Here is a 19,702-nt window from a genome sequence, read left to right on the forward strand (position 1 = left end):
GTCGTGTGATGGTAACGGTAATATTCGATGTCACAGACATTATTATGGTTCGACATGTGGCGTCAACTGTGTTCCCAGTAACAATAAGAAATGTTCAAATTCAGGAAAACTAGTCTGCAAAGATTACTTCTATGGAAGTGATTGTGAATCTCGATGCCATTCACCAGTTTCTTCTCATTTTACACGCACTGAACAAGGTATGCTGGTTTGTACAAATAGTTACTACGGACAGTGTTGTGAAAAGGCATGTCCAAATCATGCGCGGTGCAATGGTTCTGATATGGTATGCAATATTGGTTACTATGGATCTGAGTGTGCGATACACTGCCTGGCGACTGCCCATGGTAAATGTGACGTCAATGGAATTCTTGTTTGTGACGTCAACTTCTACGGTGTTTCCTGTGATGTTGAATGTGTCCCAACAGGACACCAGGTGTGTGACCGAAATGGGACGCTGAGGTGTGACACACATTACTACGGAACGAGGTGTGATACGTTCTGTTATGTTCTCCCGGCCATGGCAGTTGTGATGGTAACGGACAACCTCATTGTGACCGGCGTTACTACGGTCCCAGGTGTGATCAGCCATGTCCAGTAAAACATAACGGTCACTGTCTAAACAACGGTACCATACAGTGTGATAGGAAATATTACGGCCGACTATGTGATGTCTTCTGCTATATTCCTGATTCTAGTCGAGGATATTGTGATTCAACAGGAAAGGAACATTGTGTTAGTCCACACTTTGGGCAAAACTGCTCTCGGCTGTGTCCTGTATCTCGGAATGGGCATTGTCTTCCCAACGGGACAGTTGTTTGTAATCCTTCATATTATGGCCCTACATGCAATGTCCACTGTAGGTCCGTAGTACACGGAACGTGTGACCACACGGGGAAACTCCACTGTGACGTCAACTACTACGGGAGGCAATGTAATAGGAAATGCCTACCGCCATCTCACGGCAGGTGTTCTAGTGAAGGACTAGTTATCTGCGATCCATCGTATTATGGAGACACATGTGGTATTCATTGTGTTAATGTATCACGTGGTACATGTGACGTCACAGGGAAACTTAGATGTGACGTCCATTACTATGGTCTCGGTTGCGATACTCATTGTGTAGATACACAGCATGGACGATGTTCTAGCAGTGGAACTCTGGTATGTCGGAAATATTTTCTACGGCAACAATTGTTCTGTCTATTGTATTGGTTCACAAACAGGACATTGTACAGAAAGCGGAACTCTAGTTTGCAGTCAATTTTACTACGGAGCTCATTGCGACAAATACTGCAAGGCTTCAGAGCATTCAGCCTGTGATGAAAGTGGAACCTTACAATGCCATTCGAATTACTTTGGTTCATCGTGTGATGTGTTCTGCAAGAATACAGAGCATGGCTATTGTAATGGAAGTGGAACACTCATGTGCGACCGTAACTTTTATGGCTCGTCGTGTAACATATTCTGCAAGTCTACTTCCGGCGGACAATGTGATCACAATGGCAAGCTCAAATGTCATCCAGGATTTTACGGGGAATTTTGCGACGTGTTGTGCCGCAATAGTACCCATGGAGTTTGTGATGAAAGTGGATCACTTGTTTGTAATCCAGGTTTTTATGGTGCAGGATGTAACATCCACTGTCTCAATACAACACATGGAGTATGTGATGAAAGTGGATCTCTTGTATGTAATCCAGGTTTTTATGGTGCAGGATGTGACATCCACTGTCACAATACAATACACGGAGTATGTGATGAAAGTGGATCTCTTGTATGTAATCTAGGTTTTTTATGGTGCAGGATGTGACATCCACTGTCGCAATACAATACACGGAGTATGTGATGAAAGTGGAAAGTATGGATCTAGGTTTTTCTTGTGCAGAATGTGACATCCACTGTCACAATACAACGCACGGATTTTGATGAAAGTGGATCTCTTGTATGTAATCTAGGTTTTTATATGGTGCATGTGACATCCACTGTCACAATACATACGCACGGAGTATGTGATGAAAGTGGATCTCTTGTATGTAATCTAGGTTTTTATGGTGCAGGATGTGACATCCACTGTCACAATACAATACACGGAGTATGTGATGAAAGTGGATCTCTTGTATGTAATCTAGGTTTTTTATGGTGCAGAATGTGACATCCACTGTCACAATACAACGCACGGAGTATGTGATGAAAGTGGATCTCTTATATGTAATCCAGGTTTTTATGGTGCAGAATGTGACATCCACTGTCACAATACAACGCACGGAGTATGTGATGAAGTGGATCTCTTATATGTAATCAGGTTTTTATGGTGCAGAATGTGACATCCACTGTCACAATACAACGCACGGAGTATGTGATGAAAGTGGATCTCTTATATGTAATCCAGGTTTTTATGGTTCAATATGTGACATCCACTGTCACAATACAACGCACGGAGTATGTGATGAAAGTGGATCTCTTGTATGTAATCTAGGTTTTTATGGTGCAGGATGTGACATCCACTGTCACAATACAATACACGGAGTATGTGATGAAAGTGGATCTCTTATATGTAATCCAGGTTTTTATGGTTCAATATGTGACATCCACTGTCACAATACAACGCACGGAGTATGTGATGATAAAGGGACCCTTATATGCAGACAAGATTACTATGGTGAAAATTGTGACAATTTTTGTAGAAGTGCCAGACATGGTATATGTGATACAAATGGGACTCTCGTATGTGAAAATGGTTACTATGGTGAGCATTGTGGTATATTTTGTGAGAACACATTGCACGGGGAATGCAGCAACAACGGCACTTTAGTTTGTAGACCAGGATTTTATGGGGCACACTGTGATATATCGTGTAACAACACTCAACACGGTATCTGTGATCAGACTGGACATCTAATATGTGACGAACGTTATTATGGATCAGACTGTTCAACCTTTTGTAACCACACGCCAAATAGTTACTGTACTGAGAACGGCACAGAGGTCTGTAACCACGGATTCTACGGAGCCGGATGTGACGTCAAGTGTACGGAAACAGATCATGGTCACTGTGACGCTTCTGGTAACTTATTTTGTGACGAGAACTTTTTCGGGGAGAACTGTTCCGAGGTCTGCAGTATCGTGAGTATTGGTGATAGAAGGAATGGACGGTGTGTGACCAATATCGGCCCTGTCTGTTACTCAGGATCTGACATAGACATACCTAGAGAAGGAAAAACAGACACATCATCAATGGCGGTTCAAATGTATCAATCGTTTATTCACAAACCAAAGCATCAATATTACAGACACAAAGCCTGAGTTCTCAGGAAACAATCCTATTCAGCGACTTGGGCCATTACCACAGATAATTAACTATATATCAAAGCTAACCCTTGAATACTTATAACTGGATTTGTGTAAATAGAACCATATTATATATAGTTAATGAAACAATGAAAATAAAAATATTCTACAATTTGGTTTGTATCAGTTATTTGTTCACATTATTCCTGAAATAATTCATATTTACTAAAAAAAACAGTACAATTATTAGTTAACAACTGGACTAGACCTGTTTACTTATGACTAGTATTAAAATAATACCCAACTTGGTACTTTATTATAAATGAAAACAGAACCGGAACTAGCTTTCATGGGCGCAGCCATGTTTCCGGTGCATCATGGGAAAAACCATGTGCTATCAATATGGCGCGTATTTCGAAAAGCATTATGGGTAATCTTAGAATAAAACGAATGAGAGGATTTCCAAATTTGACATAATTTCCGGTATTATTATTCTATCGAAGTTTTAAACAATTAAGAAATACTTCAGAAACACTTAATATCAAGGAAGATTAATGCGATGGTGCCAAAAACCCTCTTTAGACAATACAGTTATCCACGGCATCACATGGATGAACGCTGTGCAAAACCGCCACGCTTCAAATCACTCATAACAATATTTACAGGGTCTATCATGCTTAATCATACATTCAACTTAATGCATAAACACCTTATGCACATGTGTATAATACTTGGACAAGCTTATTAATGAATAAATTCACAGAAATCATGAAAACATACCTGGAGAAGGAAAACAGACACATCATCAATGGCGGTTCAAATGTATCAATATATTTGGGATGCGTTCGATTACGTCATCAACAGTGAGAAGTTCTAGGGCGCCATTACGTATTTATACCAAAAAATTGTATAGCCCACTATTAAACAGTCAAACCGTCACACTAAGCTACCATTGTTTGAGGGTTTGAGAAAAAACAACCCCAGACATGTTTTCAGATATGTTTCTATCTGAATTATTTTCTGTTGGACCTAAACAACTTCATTTTGCTGATCTTGTTATTAATGCACCAAATTATCGTGCAAGTGCATGTAGGGGCCATTTTGATTCTGCTGTTGGTTATGAGTAGTTAACAATGGTGTTGCTCATTGTTGAATGATCAAGATAGAGAATTGCAATTACATCGTCACTAAAGATTTCAAAATTTTAATATAGCCAAATGTTTCTACGCAAATATCTTTGTTCTGTAATTGTTCTCACTTAATCTGCCTTTTGCAATAATAGCTTTGGTATAATTTGATGGTTAAAATGTGTTTGATAATGACTATTTCTGTTTTTATTAATACAAATAATTCCAAGAAATATCAAATATGTACCAGGCCAGCCAATGATACTCCATCATATATTGCTTGCAACGTAAGACCGTAATAGGACGCAACACGCCGTATCACGTCTGGCTTTCAACCGCTACAAGCCGCGATGTGCCTTGACAGAACGCATCGAAACGGCTATCATCCACCTTGGCTTGCCGTGAAAACCGTGACAAAACGGTACAAAACGTGCAGCCAATTTGCATCAACCGTGATAAAACGTGAAAAAAACGCAACAGAACGTCACAAAACTTGAAATCACCGTGAGATTCCGGGGAACGTGGTTGCTGCCCGTTCCACCACGGACCGTCTGGAAGTTTTGTTACGGCCTCGTACGCGCTGTTACGTTTTGTTACGTCAATCCCGTTTTGTCACGTCCTGTGATGTTCACCATCTGTACCGTGACTGCCGGGGCAAATTTTTTTGACAGTTTAAAAATCTGGCACGGCACCCAAGGCCGCTCACGTTTGTCTATCACGTCCTTCTGCGTTATCTCAAGTTGTGTCGCGGTCGCCACGTTTTGTCAACGGTGGTCAGAAACGGGGCTGCCGTGGCCGCCGGGAACATAGTGTAAACCTTGCATTCCCTTGACACCGCCTCACTTTGGTCTGTGAGGTAGGTCCTGAGTTATGTCCCCTGGCCTAAACACACCATAGTCCATAAAATCACAGGGATCTGAGAATTAGTAACAGATTATATAATCATGAACCCATCAGAGTGCCCTAAGACCATTTTAGACGTTTTAGAGGTCTAGATCAAAAATCGATAAAAAACAAACTCTACATGGTACTATATACGAGAAGGGTGGCAAACTCAGACTCAAAATTTCTAACCCGCCTACCTTTAGCGGCTATAAAACACATTTCTAGCACATCTTCATAAAATACAGTTACTACCGTTAGAAAGAGCGATAATTTTCCTTTCAGAATCATCCTACATATCTATACAAAGTACCGTCACTAAGACAATTTAAGCCCCATTATGACAAACATTACTCTAGATTCTTGAAAATCATCTAATTAAAATTCATAGTGTCTGTATGGCCGATATAAAATGCATGAGCGAGGCCTCCCCAGCAATCTCCACAGTTCTATATGTTTGAATAGTTACGGCGAAATCTATATATAGATGTACAACGTCCCGCGAAGAGAGACTTTTTATAGCCGACCAATGAGATTGCAGCAGTTGCCTCGCTCATGTATATTATATATATATCGGCAACACAGACACTTTGAATTTTATGAAGATGTGCTAGAAATGTGGTTTTATAGCCGCTAAAGGTAGGCGGGTTGGAAATTTCGAGTCTTTTAGCGTGCCACCCTTCTCGTATATAGTACCATGTTGAGTATGATCTTTATCGTTTTTTTATCTAGACCTCTAAAACGTCTAAAATGGTCTTAGGGCACTTTGGTGGGTCCATGACTATATAATTTGTGACTGATTCTCAGATCCTAATAGGACGTAAATATAATAAACTAAGGCAGATATGTGAAAAGTCACTAAGGCTTCCAGGGACTCATTGTTTGTTGTATATCCCAGGTCCGCCCGTCGTCAGTAATGGTGATAATGGTCGTAACGAGCTGACAGCGAGAGAAGGGGACAGCATCGAATTACTATGTACATATACGAGTGACCCTCTTCCCGAGAGTGTGTACTGGACAGTCATTAAAAAAGATGGTACGACCACCACCATATATAACAATGATGAGGATTATGAAGGATCATCAATTACCACTCCCTCCCTGACCATCATTGAAGTCGACACCGACGACACAGGGCTCTACACCTGTCACGTCATTAACGACATAGGAACGGACCAGGCCCTTCTATCACACTGGAGGTCGTGTCAAGCGTTTGATTGGAACCTCGACCCCAGTTCGATGACGTTTTACCCTACTTGGTCCAGTCATGATGGATGTCGAACTGATGTTTACAATCGTATCCCCAATGGGGACGAGCTGATGATTACAATCTCGTCTCCAATGGGGACGAGCTGATGATTACAATCTCGTCTCCAAATGGGGACGAGCTGATGATTACAATCTCGTCTCCAATGGGGACGAGCTGATTATTGTAATCTCGTCTCCAATGGGGACGAGCTGATGATTACAATCTCGTCTCCAATGGGGACGAGCTGATTATTGTAATCTCGTCTCCAATGGGGACGAGCTGATGATTACAATCTCGTCTCCAATGGGGACGAGCTGATGATTACAATCTCGTCTCCAATGGGGACGAGCTGATGATTACAATCTCGTCTCCAATGGGGACGAGCTGATTATTGTAATCTCGTCTCCAATGGGGACGAGCTGATGATTACAATCTCGTCTCCAATGGGGACGAGCTGATTATTTAATCTCGTCTCCAATGGGGACGAGCTGATGATTACAATCTCGTCTCCAATGGGGACGAGCTGATGATTACAATCTCGTCTCCAATGGGGACGAGCTGATGATTACAATCTCGTCTCCAATGGGGACGAGCTGATTATTGTAATCTCGTCTCCAATGGGGACGAGCTGATTATTGTAATCTCGTCTCCAATGGGGACGAGCTGATTATTGTAATCTCGTCTCCAATGGGGACGAGCTGATTATTGTAATCTCGACTCATATTTAGGACAAGATCGACCTCCAGTTCCTTGACGTTTTATTGTATTATGTACAGAATACCCACAATTCAGCATCAATTATTAATTATAGCCTGACACTCCTGTTGAACCTCTTGTTTAATTTCAATGTTTTGCTTTTTAACTTTATGATGAATTATGATTTTCGATTTAATTTAAAATGATATTTATGAAATTGTTTCAGAAGTCTTCATGTCCTGTCGTAAATAAAACCATTAAACGATTGTAAATTCTTCACCGATACAGGATTCACATAAGTCCAAAGTATTCACTGATTTGATAACCATGGTTTACTTTATTCCATAGCAGTTACAATCTGATTGAAATACAACTCCTTATAACCACTCCGTTCAGAGGATCTGACAACATTCCATAAGGGGTCATGTTCGGATGACATTTGTACTACATGTACTTCAGATAAAATCCATTTTCTACACATTGCTGCATCACTTGACAACGTCATTTCGCCCCAGTATACATATACAATTAGCTTTGTTGTGATGTTTGGGCGAAAAGACTTCGTACACGAAAATCATTCTGACAGCTTTTTCTTGAAAACAATTTCGTCCCCTTAAAGTCACATTCAAGCAGCAGCAACTTGATTGGCCATTTCCAAAGGTCATCTGGACATGACCCCTAAAGGGACGTTGTCAGATCATCTTATCCAACGCAGTGATATTAAGGATCTGTAATTTAATCAGATTGTAGCAGTTAAAGAAAACAGTACAAATCTAGATAATGTAAAATCATAAATTTTCGTTAGGCTTAATTTTTCGTTGCAGACAAACTTATTTCGTGTGAGACATGTACATAGTGTTTTTATGTTACTGTGGAGTAACTGTCGTTTAAGCGTTATGTGTGGCCTTGGGTAAAACAGCAATTATATCAAGCTTGGCTTCGACCATTGTATTAACCGATCGTATACTGTAACCAGAGTGTTGTAGTGTACACATTATATGTACCATCATGTATGTTCCTTTAATGAGATCCTTTTCGTGTTTCAGTTAAAAAAACCATGAAACATAATGACATTTAGTCATTTAAAACGTCTGCATATTTCATTTAATAGACAAATTATAACTTCAATTTAACAATAACACTTGCCATTTCTATAAATTCCATATCATGGTCAAGAAAGAAGATATAACAAGTAAAGGAACTATTTGTTTGTGTTCTTGTTTTTATATAAATATACATGTACAAAATTAATGAAAAGTTAAAAAGGAAATAAAAATGTAAATGTTTTCTTTTTATTGGGTTAAATTGCCGTTAATAAACGACACTAATCTTGTTTCCATAGAAACCCGGATGTTACTCAGTACATTACCTCCCCTCCATCAGATGTAGCGGTTTGATCTCTCTTCCATGTTTTAATGTCTGTTAGAGGACTGATTTTTCATTGATTTTGATATGATTATTCCTTTGGTAATGTTGTAGCGATGTCATCAAAAGCGCGCATCCTTTTTCTTTTAGACTCAAATACATGTAACCCTTTTAATGTTTCGGTTGCTAGCACATATTAATTAAATATTAAACTTTGTGGGACAAGGTACTCATTTGTGTTCCCGTTTGCGAAATTTGATTTCTTTTTAGGCCTACGACTGCGGTGAAAAATAGTGTTAGAAAGTGTGTCAGCGTGCCTCTGTTTATACACAAGCATCCCTCAATGTTATACTTTTCAATTTAAAAACCGAGACAATTTAAGTGATAATGTTTTCATCTGTTCATTTCCCTTATTATATCTGTTACTAACATTTTGCATGCAATTTAATAATAAATTGCACAGAATCTTGTTCTTAATATATAATATACTAGTATATTCATTATGAAATAAATATATCAAATCTATCTTTTCATTCGTTTGATTTTTAACATCATCGTTGATTGAAATCTTACATGGCTTATGCAACAGCAAGTTATAACAACTTATAAAGCGATTTCCTTACAAAATTGCATAGACAACAGATGACAGTACAGATTGGTAACGTAGACAACAAATGACAGTAGAGACTGGTAACATACACAACAGATGACAGTATAGATTGGTAACATATACAACAGATGACAGTGCAGACTGGTAACATACACAACAGATGACAGTATAGACTGGTAACATATACAACAGATGACAGTACAGACTGGTAACATACACAACAGATGACAGTATAGACTGGTAACATACACAACAGATGACAGTACAGACTGGTAACATACACAACAGATGACACAGTATAGACTGGTAACATATACAACAGATGACAGTACAGACTGGTAACATACACAACAGATGACAGTACAGACTGGTAACATATACAACAGATGACAGTATAGACTGGTAACATATACAACAGATGACAGTATAGACTGGTAACATACACAACAGATGACAGTACAGACTGGTAACATACACAACAGATGACAGTACAGACTGGTAACATACACAACAGATGACAGTATAGACTGATAACATACACAACAGATGACAGTATAGACTGGTAACATATACAACAGATGACAGTACAGACTGGTAACATACACAACAGATGACAGTATAGACTGGTAACATATACAACAGATGACAGTACAGACTGGTAACATACACAACAGATGACAGTACAGACTGGTAACATACACAACAGATGACAGTATAGACTGGTAACATATACAACAGATGACAGTATAGACTGGTAACATACACAACAGATGACAGTATAGACTGATAATATTCACAACAGATGACAGTATAGACTGGTAACATACACAACAGATGACAGTATAGACTGGTAACATACACAACAGATGACAGTATAGACTGGTAACATACACAACAGATGACAGTATAGACTGGTAACATACACAACAGATGACAGTATAGACTGGTAACATATACAACAGATGACAGTATAGACTGGTAACATACACAACAGATGACAGTATAGACTGGTAACATACACAACAGATGACAGTACAGACTGGTAACATACACAACAGATGACAGTACAGACTGGTAACATACACAACAGATGACAGTATAGACTGGTAACATACACAACAGATGACAGTATAGACTGGTAACATACACAACAGATGACAGTATAGACTGGTAACATACACAACAGATGACAGTACAGACTGGTAACATACACAACAGATGACAGTATAGACTGGTAACATACACAACAGATGACAGTATAGACTGGTAACATACACAACAGATGACAGTATAGACTGGTAACATACACAACAGATGACAGTATAGACTGGTAACATACACAACAGATGACAGTATAGACTGGTAACATACACAACAGATGACAGTACAGACTGGTAACATAGACAACAGATGACAGTATAGACTGGTAACATACACAACAGATGACAGTATAGACTGGTAACATACACAACAGATGACAGTATAGACTGGTAACATACACAACAGATGACAGACGAGCGAAGCCCGAGAGAAAATAACTCTTTCCAGAAGGACAATTTTAGATGTATCCTGAAATATAGGTACATAATTATTTTATTATAAAGAACAAAATTAAAAGAAAAAAATTCCGGTAAAAGAACTCATGAAGATATTTCCCAACAACGTTGCTAAATTCGTCGAGCTGCAAAAAATAAGCAACAGCGTTGCCATTGTCGGTTGACGTTGCAGAAGACGTGAACTTCCGGTCACGTGCGGAGCTTCCAATAGGTTATTTCCCTGGCGTTATTTCCGTCAGGGGTTATTTCCCTCGCCTTCCAAATCCGGTGAAATATCTAACTTATTGAATGTCATGTGATCAAGTTTAATCCAATCTGAACATTCTAAATGAAAGTGAGGTATAATAATATAGATTATTCCTAGTCTCGATCTGAGTAAGGAATGTCGGCCATGTATTTACATGTACATGTACTAAAATTTGAGAGAGGTCAATTGAGTCCTAGCTTACGATGGCCTGTTTGAGCCGAGCAAACTGTAACCTAATTGAAGTAATTGTACATTTTAACTTAACTTGACAAATGGTACATGGCCGTTTAATTTAAGTAGATAAATGCACAATGTAGAACTACTTTAGAGTATATTTGTGTACAACCCGATCAGGAAATGGCTCAAACGGACCATCGTGTATTTACTAATACAGTCTTTACCTTTATGCTACCCTTTTCACATAGTTAAGATCATACACCTTGAAATGTCCTAAAGACCTTCAAATGGCCTTCACACGTAGTAGTCTTCATATTTAATCTTTTTGTTAAATGGAATCTAAACCAGAGCACTGTCACGCCTTCCCGACACACATTTGATCATTCACAATCATTTACTGATGTAATCTATGTAACTTTACCTACAATGAGATGTGTCATCATTGACACTTAACCTGACGAATAATAGATAGTTATTGATGCATTGGGCGGGTGTTATATAATGTTACTGCATATTCATCTTGCTAAATTGGTGCATATGTCTAAAATATCTCTGTCCTAATTCAAGCAACACATCAACATGCCATGTCAGATTTTTTTTAAATAGAATACAGTAAGTATACGCGATTTAGAAGTAGATATGCAGTGTATATGTATGTGGTAACTAGTAAGATGCAGAAATGCTATGTACATGTACCACATGTATTACTAAATAGTGTTCATTGCTGTTGATCAATCCCTCAATTCCGCATGTAGAGTTTGAGATATACTGTTTACAAAGATGTACACTGTTACAGATCCACTGTGTTTTCATACTTTATTACAATAAACTAGAAATTTACTGCAATTTATTAATAATATACTACAATATACTTAAATTTACTACAATGTATTAATGATAAACTACAATATACTAGACATTTACCGCAATGTATTAAAAATATACTACAATATACTGAAATTTACTACAATGTATTAATAATATACTACAATATACTGAAATATACTGCAATATATTAAAAATATACTACAATATACTGAAATTTACTACAATGTATTAATGATATACTACAATATACTGAAATATACTGCAATGTATTAAAAATATACTACAATATACTGAAATTTACTACAATGTATCAATAATATACTACAATATACTAGAAATTTACTACAATGTATTAATAATATACTAAAATATACTGAAATTTACTACAATGTATTAATAATATACTACAATATACTAGAAATTTACTACAATGTATTAATAATATACTAAAATATACTGAAATTTACTACAATGTATTAATGATATACTACAACATACTGACATTTACTACAATGTATTAATGATATACTACAACATACTGAAATTTACTACAATGTATTAATAATATACTACAATATACTAGAAAATTACTGCAATGTATAAATAGTATACTACAATATACTAGAAATTTACTGCAATATATCAAAAATATACTACAATATACTGAAATTTACTACAATGTATTAATGATATACTACAATATACTAGAAATTTACTGCAATATATTAATAATATACTACAACATACTGAAATTTACGACAAAATATTAATAATATACTACAATATACTAGAAATGTACTGCAATATATTAAAACTATACTACAATATACTAGAAATGTACTGCAATATATTAAAAATATACTACAATATACTAGAAATGTACTGCAATATATTAAAAATATACTACAATATACTGAAATTTACTGCAATGTATTAATGATATACTACAATATACTAGATGCCTATACTACAATATACTGAAATTTACTGCAATGTATTAATGATATACTACAATATACTAGATGCCTATACCCGGTTCCAGGAACACAGGCGCCAAGTAGAGAGTGGTAATCTCTCTAATGCTCTGGCTAAGCACTTGCTCGAAGAACACCCAGGAGACGAAGGTGACATTAGAAACTTCAAGTGTGAAGTCCTCAAGACCTTCTCCAAGCCAATCGAACGACAAGTTTCAGAGGCGGTCGCTATACACGGATCAGTTGCTGACAAGCTCCTCAATTCTAAGTCAGAATGGGAGCAACCTGCCGTAGAGAGATTGGTGGTCACTAGGGAACCACGACTGTGAACAGCAATATGTGATAGGAAATCTGATTAAAATACAGATCCTTATGACCACTTCGGTGATTAGAGGATCTGACAGCGTCCCATGGGGGGTCATGTCATGTTCAGGTGACCTTTATACCACGTATACTCACGACCACGTGTAGGTTCTGCACCTTGCTGCATCAACTGTATACGACATTTCGTCCCAGTATACATATACGGTAAGCTATGTTGTGCTCTTGGGGCGAGATGACCTTAGATGTGAAAGTTTTGGGGGCAGCAATTTGACTGGTCGTTATCAAGGATCACGTGGATGTGGCCCCTAGTGGGATTTTCTCTGATCCTTTTTATCAAACGTAATGATAATAGGAATCTGTGTTTTATTTTTATAAGATTTGATGTAATAGGCACTATGTCTACAGAATAGTGTGAGGTACGAGTTGTCTCAAAACAATAACATACCCTTAGTCGATTGTCAAACTTTTCTTTCGATTGCCACCTCGAAAAGCTGGTATGTCTGACATTTCGACCGTGCATGTGATTGCATATAATATCCCCTTTTGATACGTCAGTGTTATATATATATATATGTTTATGGCTACACGAGTCTATATGATAAAGTATCTTGTGGTTATAACCATTGTTTAAACACTGGGGTTGATTTAGTGCACATAGCATGTGGGGTCGAAATAACCCGCCATATACATCAAACGGGCCGAGACATTTCGTACCTGCACGCAATAGATGTAAACAAACATGTAGACGAACACGTTGTGTTAGTGTTATTTCGGACTGAAGAAGGCCCTATAGTGGCTGAATATATATTCCATAGAAATGATTTTGATTTTACTTTGAATTTATTTTGGCCTTTTATTTCGGATTATTAATATACTAGCTTTATACCGTTTTTCCTCATTATGAGTACTGCAATGTATTAAAAATATACCACAATATACTAGAAATTTACTGCAATATATTAAAAATATACTACAATATACTAGAAATTTGCTGCGATATACTACAATATACTAGAAATTTACTGCAATATATTAAAAATATACTACAATATACTGAAATTTACTACAATGTATTAATGATATACTACAATATACTAGAAATTTACTGCAATTTAGTACATCACGTGATACAATACTGGATTCTGATTGGCTACACACATGGGTACTATTTGCAATAGTGCCCGGGCAAGCGGGCACTATTGAATTGGCGCGAAATTGAACGTGAATGTATTGTGACGTTACCATTACATGACGTCATTATAACGTTGCGCTTCTACCAAGACGTCAAGATGGCGGACAGGCTGTTGTGTGCGGGGATGGAAGCAAATGTTGCTTTTCTACAGAAGACAGTTCACTAATGTTCTATATTGATCTACTTTTAATTTTCATGAAGCTGAATCCTGTTTTTATAGAATCCCATATTTCTGCGACAATATATATGTTTTACTTTTGATGTAACAACGTGGTGTGGAAAGATAGCGTTGCGAGGTATCGCTTGACGTACTTTTATTATGATGACATGAAAAACGGTCTCGTGTCAGGGTGATGTACTAAACACACTATGGCCTGGTAGAAAGGGCACTATTGCCTCATAGTATTGTCGAGGGATGGGATAGTGCCCGAGCCGAGCACTATTCCATCCCTCGACAATACTATGAGGCAATAGTGCCCTCTCAACCAGGCCATAATAGATAAATATTTATAATATACTACAATATACTGAAATTTACTACAATGTATTAATGATATACTACAATATACTAGAAATTTACTGCAAATAATATATTAAAAATATACTACAATATACTGAATTTTACTACAATGTATTAATGATATACTTACAATATACTAGACATTTACCGCAATGTATTAAAAATATACTACAATATACTAGAAATTTACTGCAATATCTTAAAAATATACTACAATATACTAGAAATTTACTGCAATATCTTAAAAATATACTACAATATACTAGAAATTTACTACAATATACTAGACACTTACTACAATATACTAGACACTTACTACAATATACTAGACACTTACTACAATATACTAGACACTTACTATACTACACTAGACACTTACTACAATATACTAGACACTTACTACAATATACTAGACACACTTACTATAATATACTAGACACTTACTATAATATACTAGACACTTTACTATAATATACTAGACACTTACTACTATATACTAGACACTTACTACAATATACTAGACACTTACTACAATATACTAGACACTTACTACAATATACTAGACACTTACTACAATATACTAGACACTTACTACAATATACTAGACACTTACTACAATATACTAGACACTTACTACAATATACTAGACACTTACTACAATATACTAGACACTTACTACAATATACTAGACACTTACTACAATATACTAGACACTTACTACAATATACTAGACACTTACTACAATATACTAGACACTTACTATAATATACTAGACACTTACTATAATATACTAGACACTTACTATAATATACTAGACATACTTACTACAATATACTAGACACTTACTACAATATACTAGACACTTACTACAATATACTAGACACTTACTACAATATACTAGACACTTACTACAATATACTAGACACTTACTACAATATACTAGACACTTACTACAATATACTAGACACTTACTACAATATACTAGACACTTACTACAATATACTAGACACTTACTATAATATACTAGACACTTACTACAATATACTAGACACTTACTACAATATACTAGACACTTACTACAATATACTAGACACTTACTACAATATACTAGACACTTACTACAATATACTAGACACTTACTACAATATACTAGACACTTACTACAATATACTAGACACTTACTATAATATACTAGACACTTACTATAATATACTAGACACTTACTACAATATACTAGACACTTACTACAATATATAAGACACTTACTACAATATACTAGACACTTACTATAATATACTAGACACTTACTATAAATATACTAGACACTTACTTTAATATACTAGACATTTTACTATAATATACTAGACACTTACTATAATATACCAGACACTTACTACAATATACTATACACTTACTACAATATACTAGACACTTACTTACTACAATATACTAGACACTTACTGCAATATACTAGACACTTACTACAATATACTAGACACTTACTACTATATATACTAGACACTTACTATAATATACTAGACACTTACTACAATATACTAGACACTTACTACAATATACTAGACACTTACTACAATATACTAGACACTTACTATAATATACTAGACACTTACTATAATATACTAGACACTTACTATAATATACTAGACACTTACTATAATATACTAGACACTTACTACAATATACTAGACACTTACTACAATATACTAGACACTTACTATAATATACTAGACACTTACTACAATATACTAGACACTTACTTTAATATACTAGACACTTACTATAATATACTAGACACTTACTATAATATACTAGACACTTACTACAATATACTAGACACTTACTACAATATACTAGACACTTACTACAATATACTAGACACTTACTACAATATACTAGACACTTACTACAATATACTAGACACTTACTACAATATACTAGACACTAACTACAATATACTAGACACTTACTACAATATACTAGACACTTACTATAATATACTAGACACTAACTTACTACAAATATACTAGACACTTACTACAATATACTAGACACTTACTACAATATACTAGACACTTCCTACAATATACTAGACACTTACTACAATATACTAGAAACTTACGACAATATACTAGACACTTACTACAATATACTAGACACTTACTACAATATACTAGACACTTACTACAATATACTAGACACTTACTACAATATACTAGACACTTACTACAATATACTAGACACTTACTACAATATACTAGACACTTACTACAATATACTAGACACTTACTACAATATACTAGACACTTACTACAATATACTAGACACTTACTACAATATACTAGACACTTACTACAATATACTAGACACTTACTATACAATATACTTTAGACACTTACTACAATATACTAGACACTTACTACAATATACTAGACACTTACTACAATATACTAGACACTTACTACAATATACTAGACACTTACGACAATATACTATAACATACTAGACACTTACTACAATATACTAGACACTTACTACAATATACTAGACACTTACTACAATATACTAGACACTTACTACAATATACTAGACACTTACTACAATATACTAGACACTTACTACAATATACTAGACACTTACTACAATATACTAGACACTTACTACAATATACTAGACACTTACTACAATAATACTAGACACTTACTATAATATACTTTACACTTACTACAATATACTATAAATGTTACTACAATATACTAGACACTTACTACAATATACTAGACACTTACTACAATATACTAGACACTTACTACAATATACTATAAATGTTACTACAATATACTAGACACTTACTATAATATACTAGACACTTACTACAATATAATAGACACTTACTACAATATACTAGAAATGTTACTACAATATACTAGACACTTACTATAATATACTAGACACTTACTATAATATACTATAACACTTACTACAATATACTAGACACTTACTACAATATATACTAGACACTTACTACAATATACTAGACACTTACTACAATATACTAGACACTTACGACAATATATACTTATAATATATACGACACTAGTTACTATAATATACTAGACACTTACTACAATAACTAGACACTTACTACAATATACTAGACACTTACTACAATATACTAGACACTATACTACAATATACTAGACACTTACTATAATATACTTACACTTACTACAATATACTAGAAACTTTACTACAATATATATTAGACACTTACTACAATATACTAGACACTTACTACAATATACTAGACACTTACTACAATATACTATAACTTAACTAATATACTAGACACTTACTACAATATACTAGACACTTACTATAATATACTAACACTTACTACAATATACTAGACACTTACTACAAATATACTAGACACTTACTACAATATACTATAAATGTTACTACAATATACTAGACACTTACTATAATATACTATAAATGTTACTACAATATACTAGACACTTACTATAATATACTAGACACTTACTATAATATACTAGATACTTACTATAATATACTAGACACTTACTACAATATACTATAGACACTTACTACAATATACTATAAATGTTACTACAATATACTAGATACTTACTATAATATACTAGACACTTACTATAATATACTAGATACTTACTATAATATACTAGATACTTACTATAATATACTAGACACTTACTACAATATACTATAAATGTTACTATACAATATACTAGACACTTACTATAATATACTAGACACTTACTATAATATACTAGATACTTATATATATTAAACTTACTATATATACTAGACACTTACTATAATATACTAGACACTTACTATAATATACTAGATACTTACTATACAATATACTAGACACTTACTACAATATACTTATACACTTACTACAATATACTAGACTTACTTTACTATACTATACTACAATATACTAGACACTTACTACTAATATACTATAAACTGTTACTACATAATATACTAGACACTTACTATAATATACTAGAAATGTTACTAACAATATACTAGACACTTACTATAATATACTAGACACTTACTACTACTTTACATATACTATATACTAGACACTTACTACAATATACTATAAATGTTACTACAATATACTAGACACTTACTAAATATTACTATAAATGTTACTACAATATACTAGACACTTACTATAATATACTAGACACTTACTATAATATACTAGATACTTACTACAATATACTAGACACTTACTACAATATACTAGACACTTACTATTATTATACATAGAATGTTACTACAATATACTATACTATACATACTAGACACTTACTACAATATACTAGACACTTACTACAATATACCAGACACTTACTACAATATACTAGACACTTACTATTATATACTAGACACTTACTACAATATATAACATACTAGACACTTACTATAATATACTAGACACTTGCTACAATATACTAGACACTTACTACAATATACTAGACACTTACTACAATATACTAGACACTTACTACAATATACTAGACATTTTACTATAATATACTAGACACTTACTACAATATACTAGACACTTACTACAATATACTAGA

General features: G+C 34.7%; 1 protein-coding gene across 1 annotated transcript; it reads left to right on the forward strand.

Moving 5' to 3' along the window:
• The first annotated feature begins 302 nt into the window (after positions 1-302).
• On the forward strand, positions 303-6,650 carry LOC138311431 (protein draper-like). The gene is made up of 6 exons (XM_069252789.1): positions 303-433; positions 525-1,048; positions 1,224-1,775; positions 2,300-3,245; positions 3,618-3,715; positions 6,193-6,650. The coding sequence occupies exons 1-6, from the start codon at positions 303-305 to the stop codon at positions 6,648-6,650; spliced, it is 2,709 nt and encodes a 902-aa protein (XP_069108890.1).
• The last annotated feature ends 13,052 nt before the right edge of the window (positions 6,651-19,702 follow it).

This window comes from Argopecten irradians, unplaced genomic scaffold (assembly GCF_041381155.1).
Source record: "Argopecten irradians isolate NY unplaced genomic scaffold, Ai_NY scaffold_0022, whole genome shotgun sequence".
Lineage (NCBI taxonomy): Eukaryota > Metazoa > Mollusca > Bivalvia > Pectinida > Pectinidae > Argopecten > Argopecten irradians.

Excerpts from the sequence above, each read along its gene's own strand:
- LOC138311431 (XM_069252789.1), top strand. The coding sequence starts at position 303 with ATGGATCTGAGTGTGCGATACACTGCCTGGCGACTGCCCATGGTAAAT. Across the intron at positions 434-524 it reads GTGTCCCAACAGGACACCAG|TTGTGATGGTAACGGACAAC; the intron begins GTGTGTGACCGA and ends CGGCCATGGCAG. Across the intron at positions 1,776-2,299 it reads TGAAAGTGGATCTCTTGTAT|GTTTTTATGGTGCAGAATGT; the intron begins GTAATCTAGGTT and ends ATATGTAATCAG.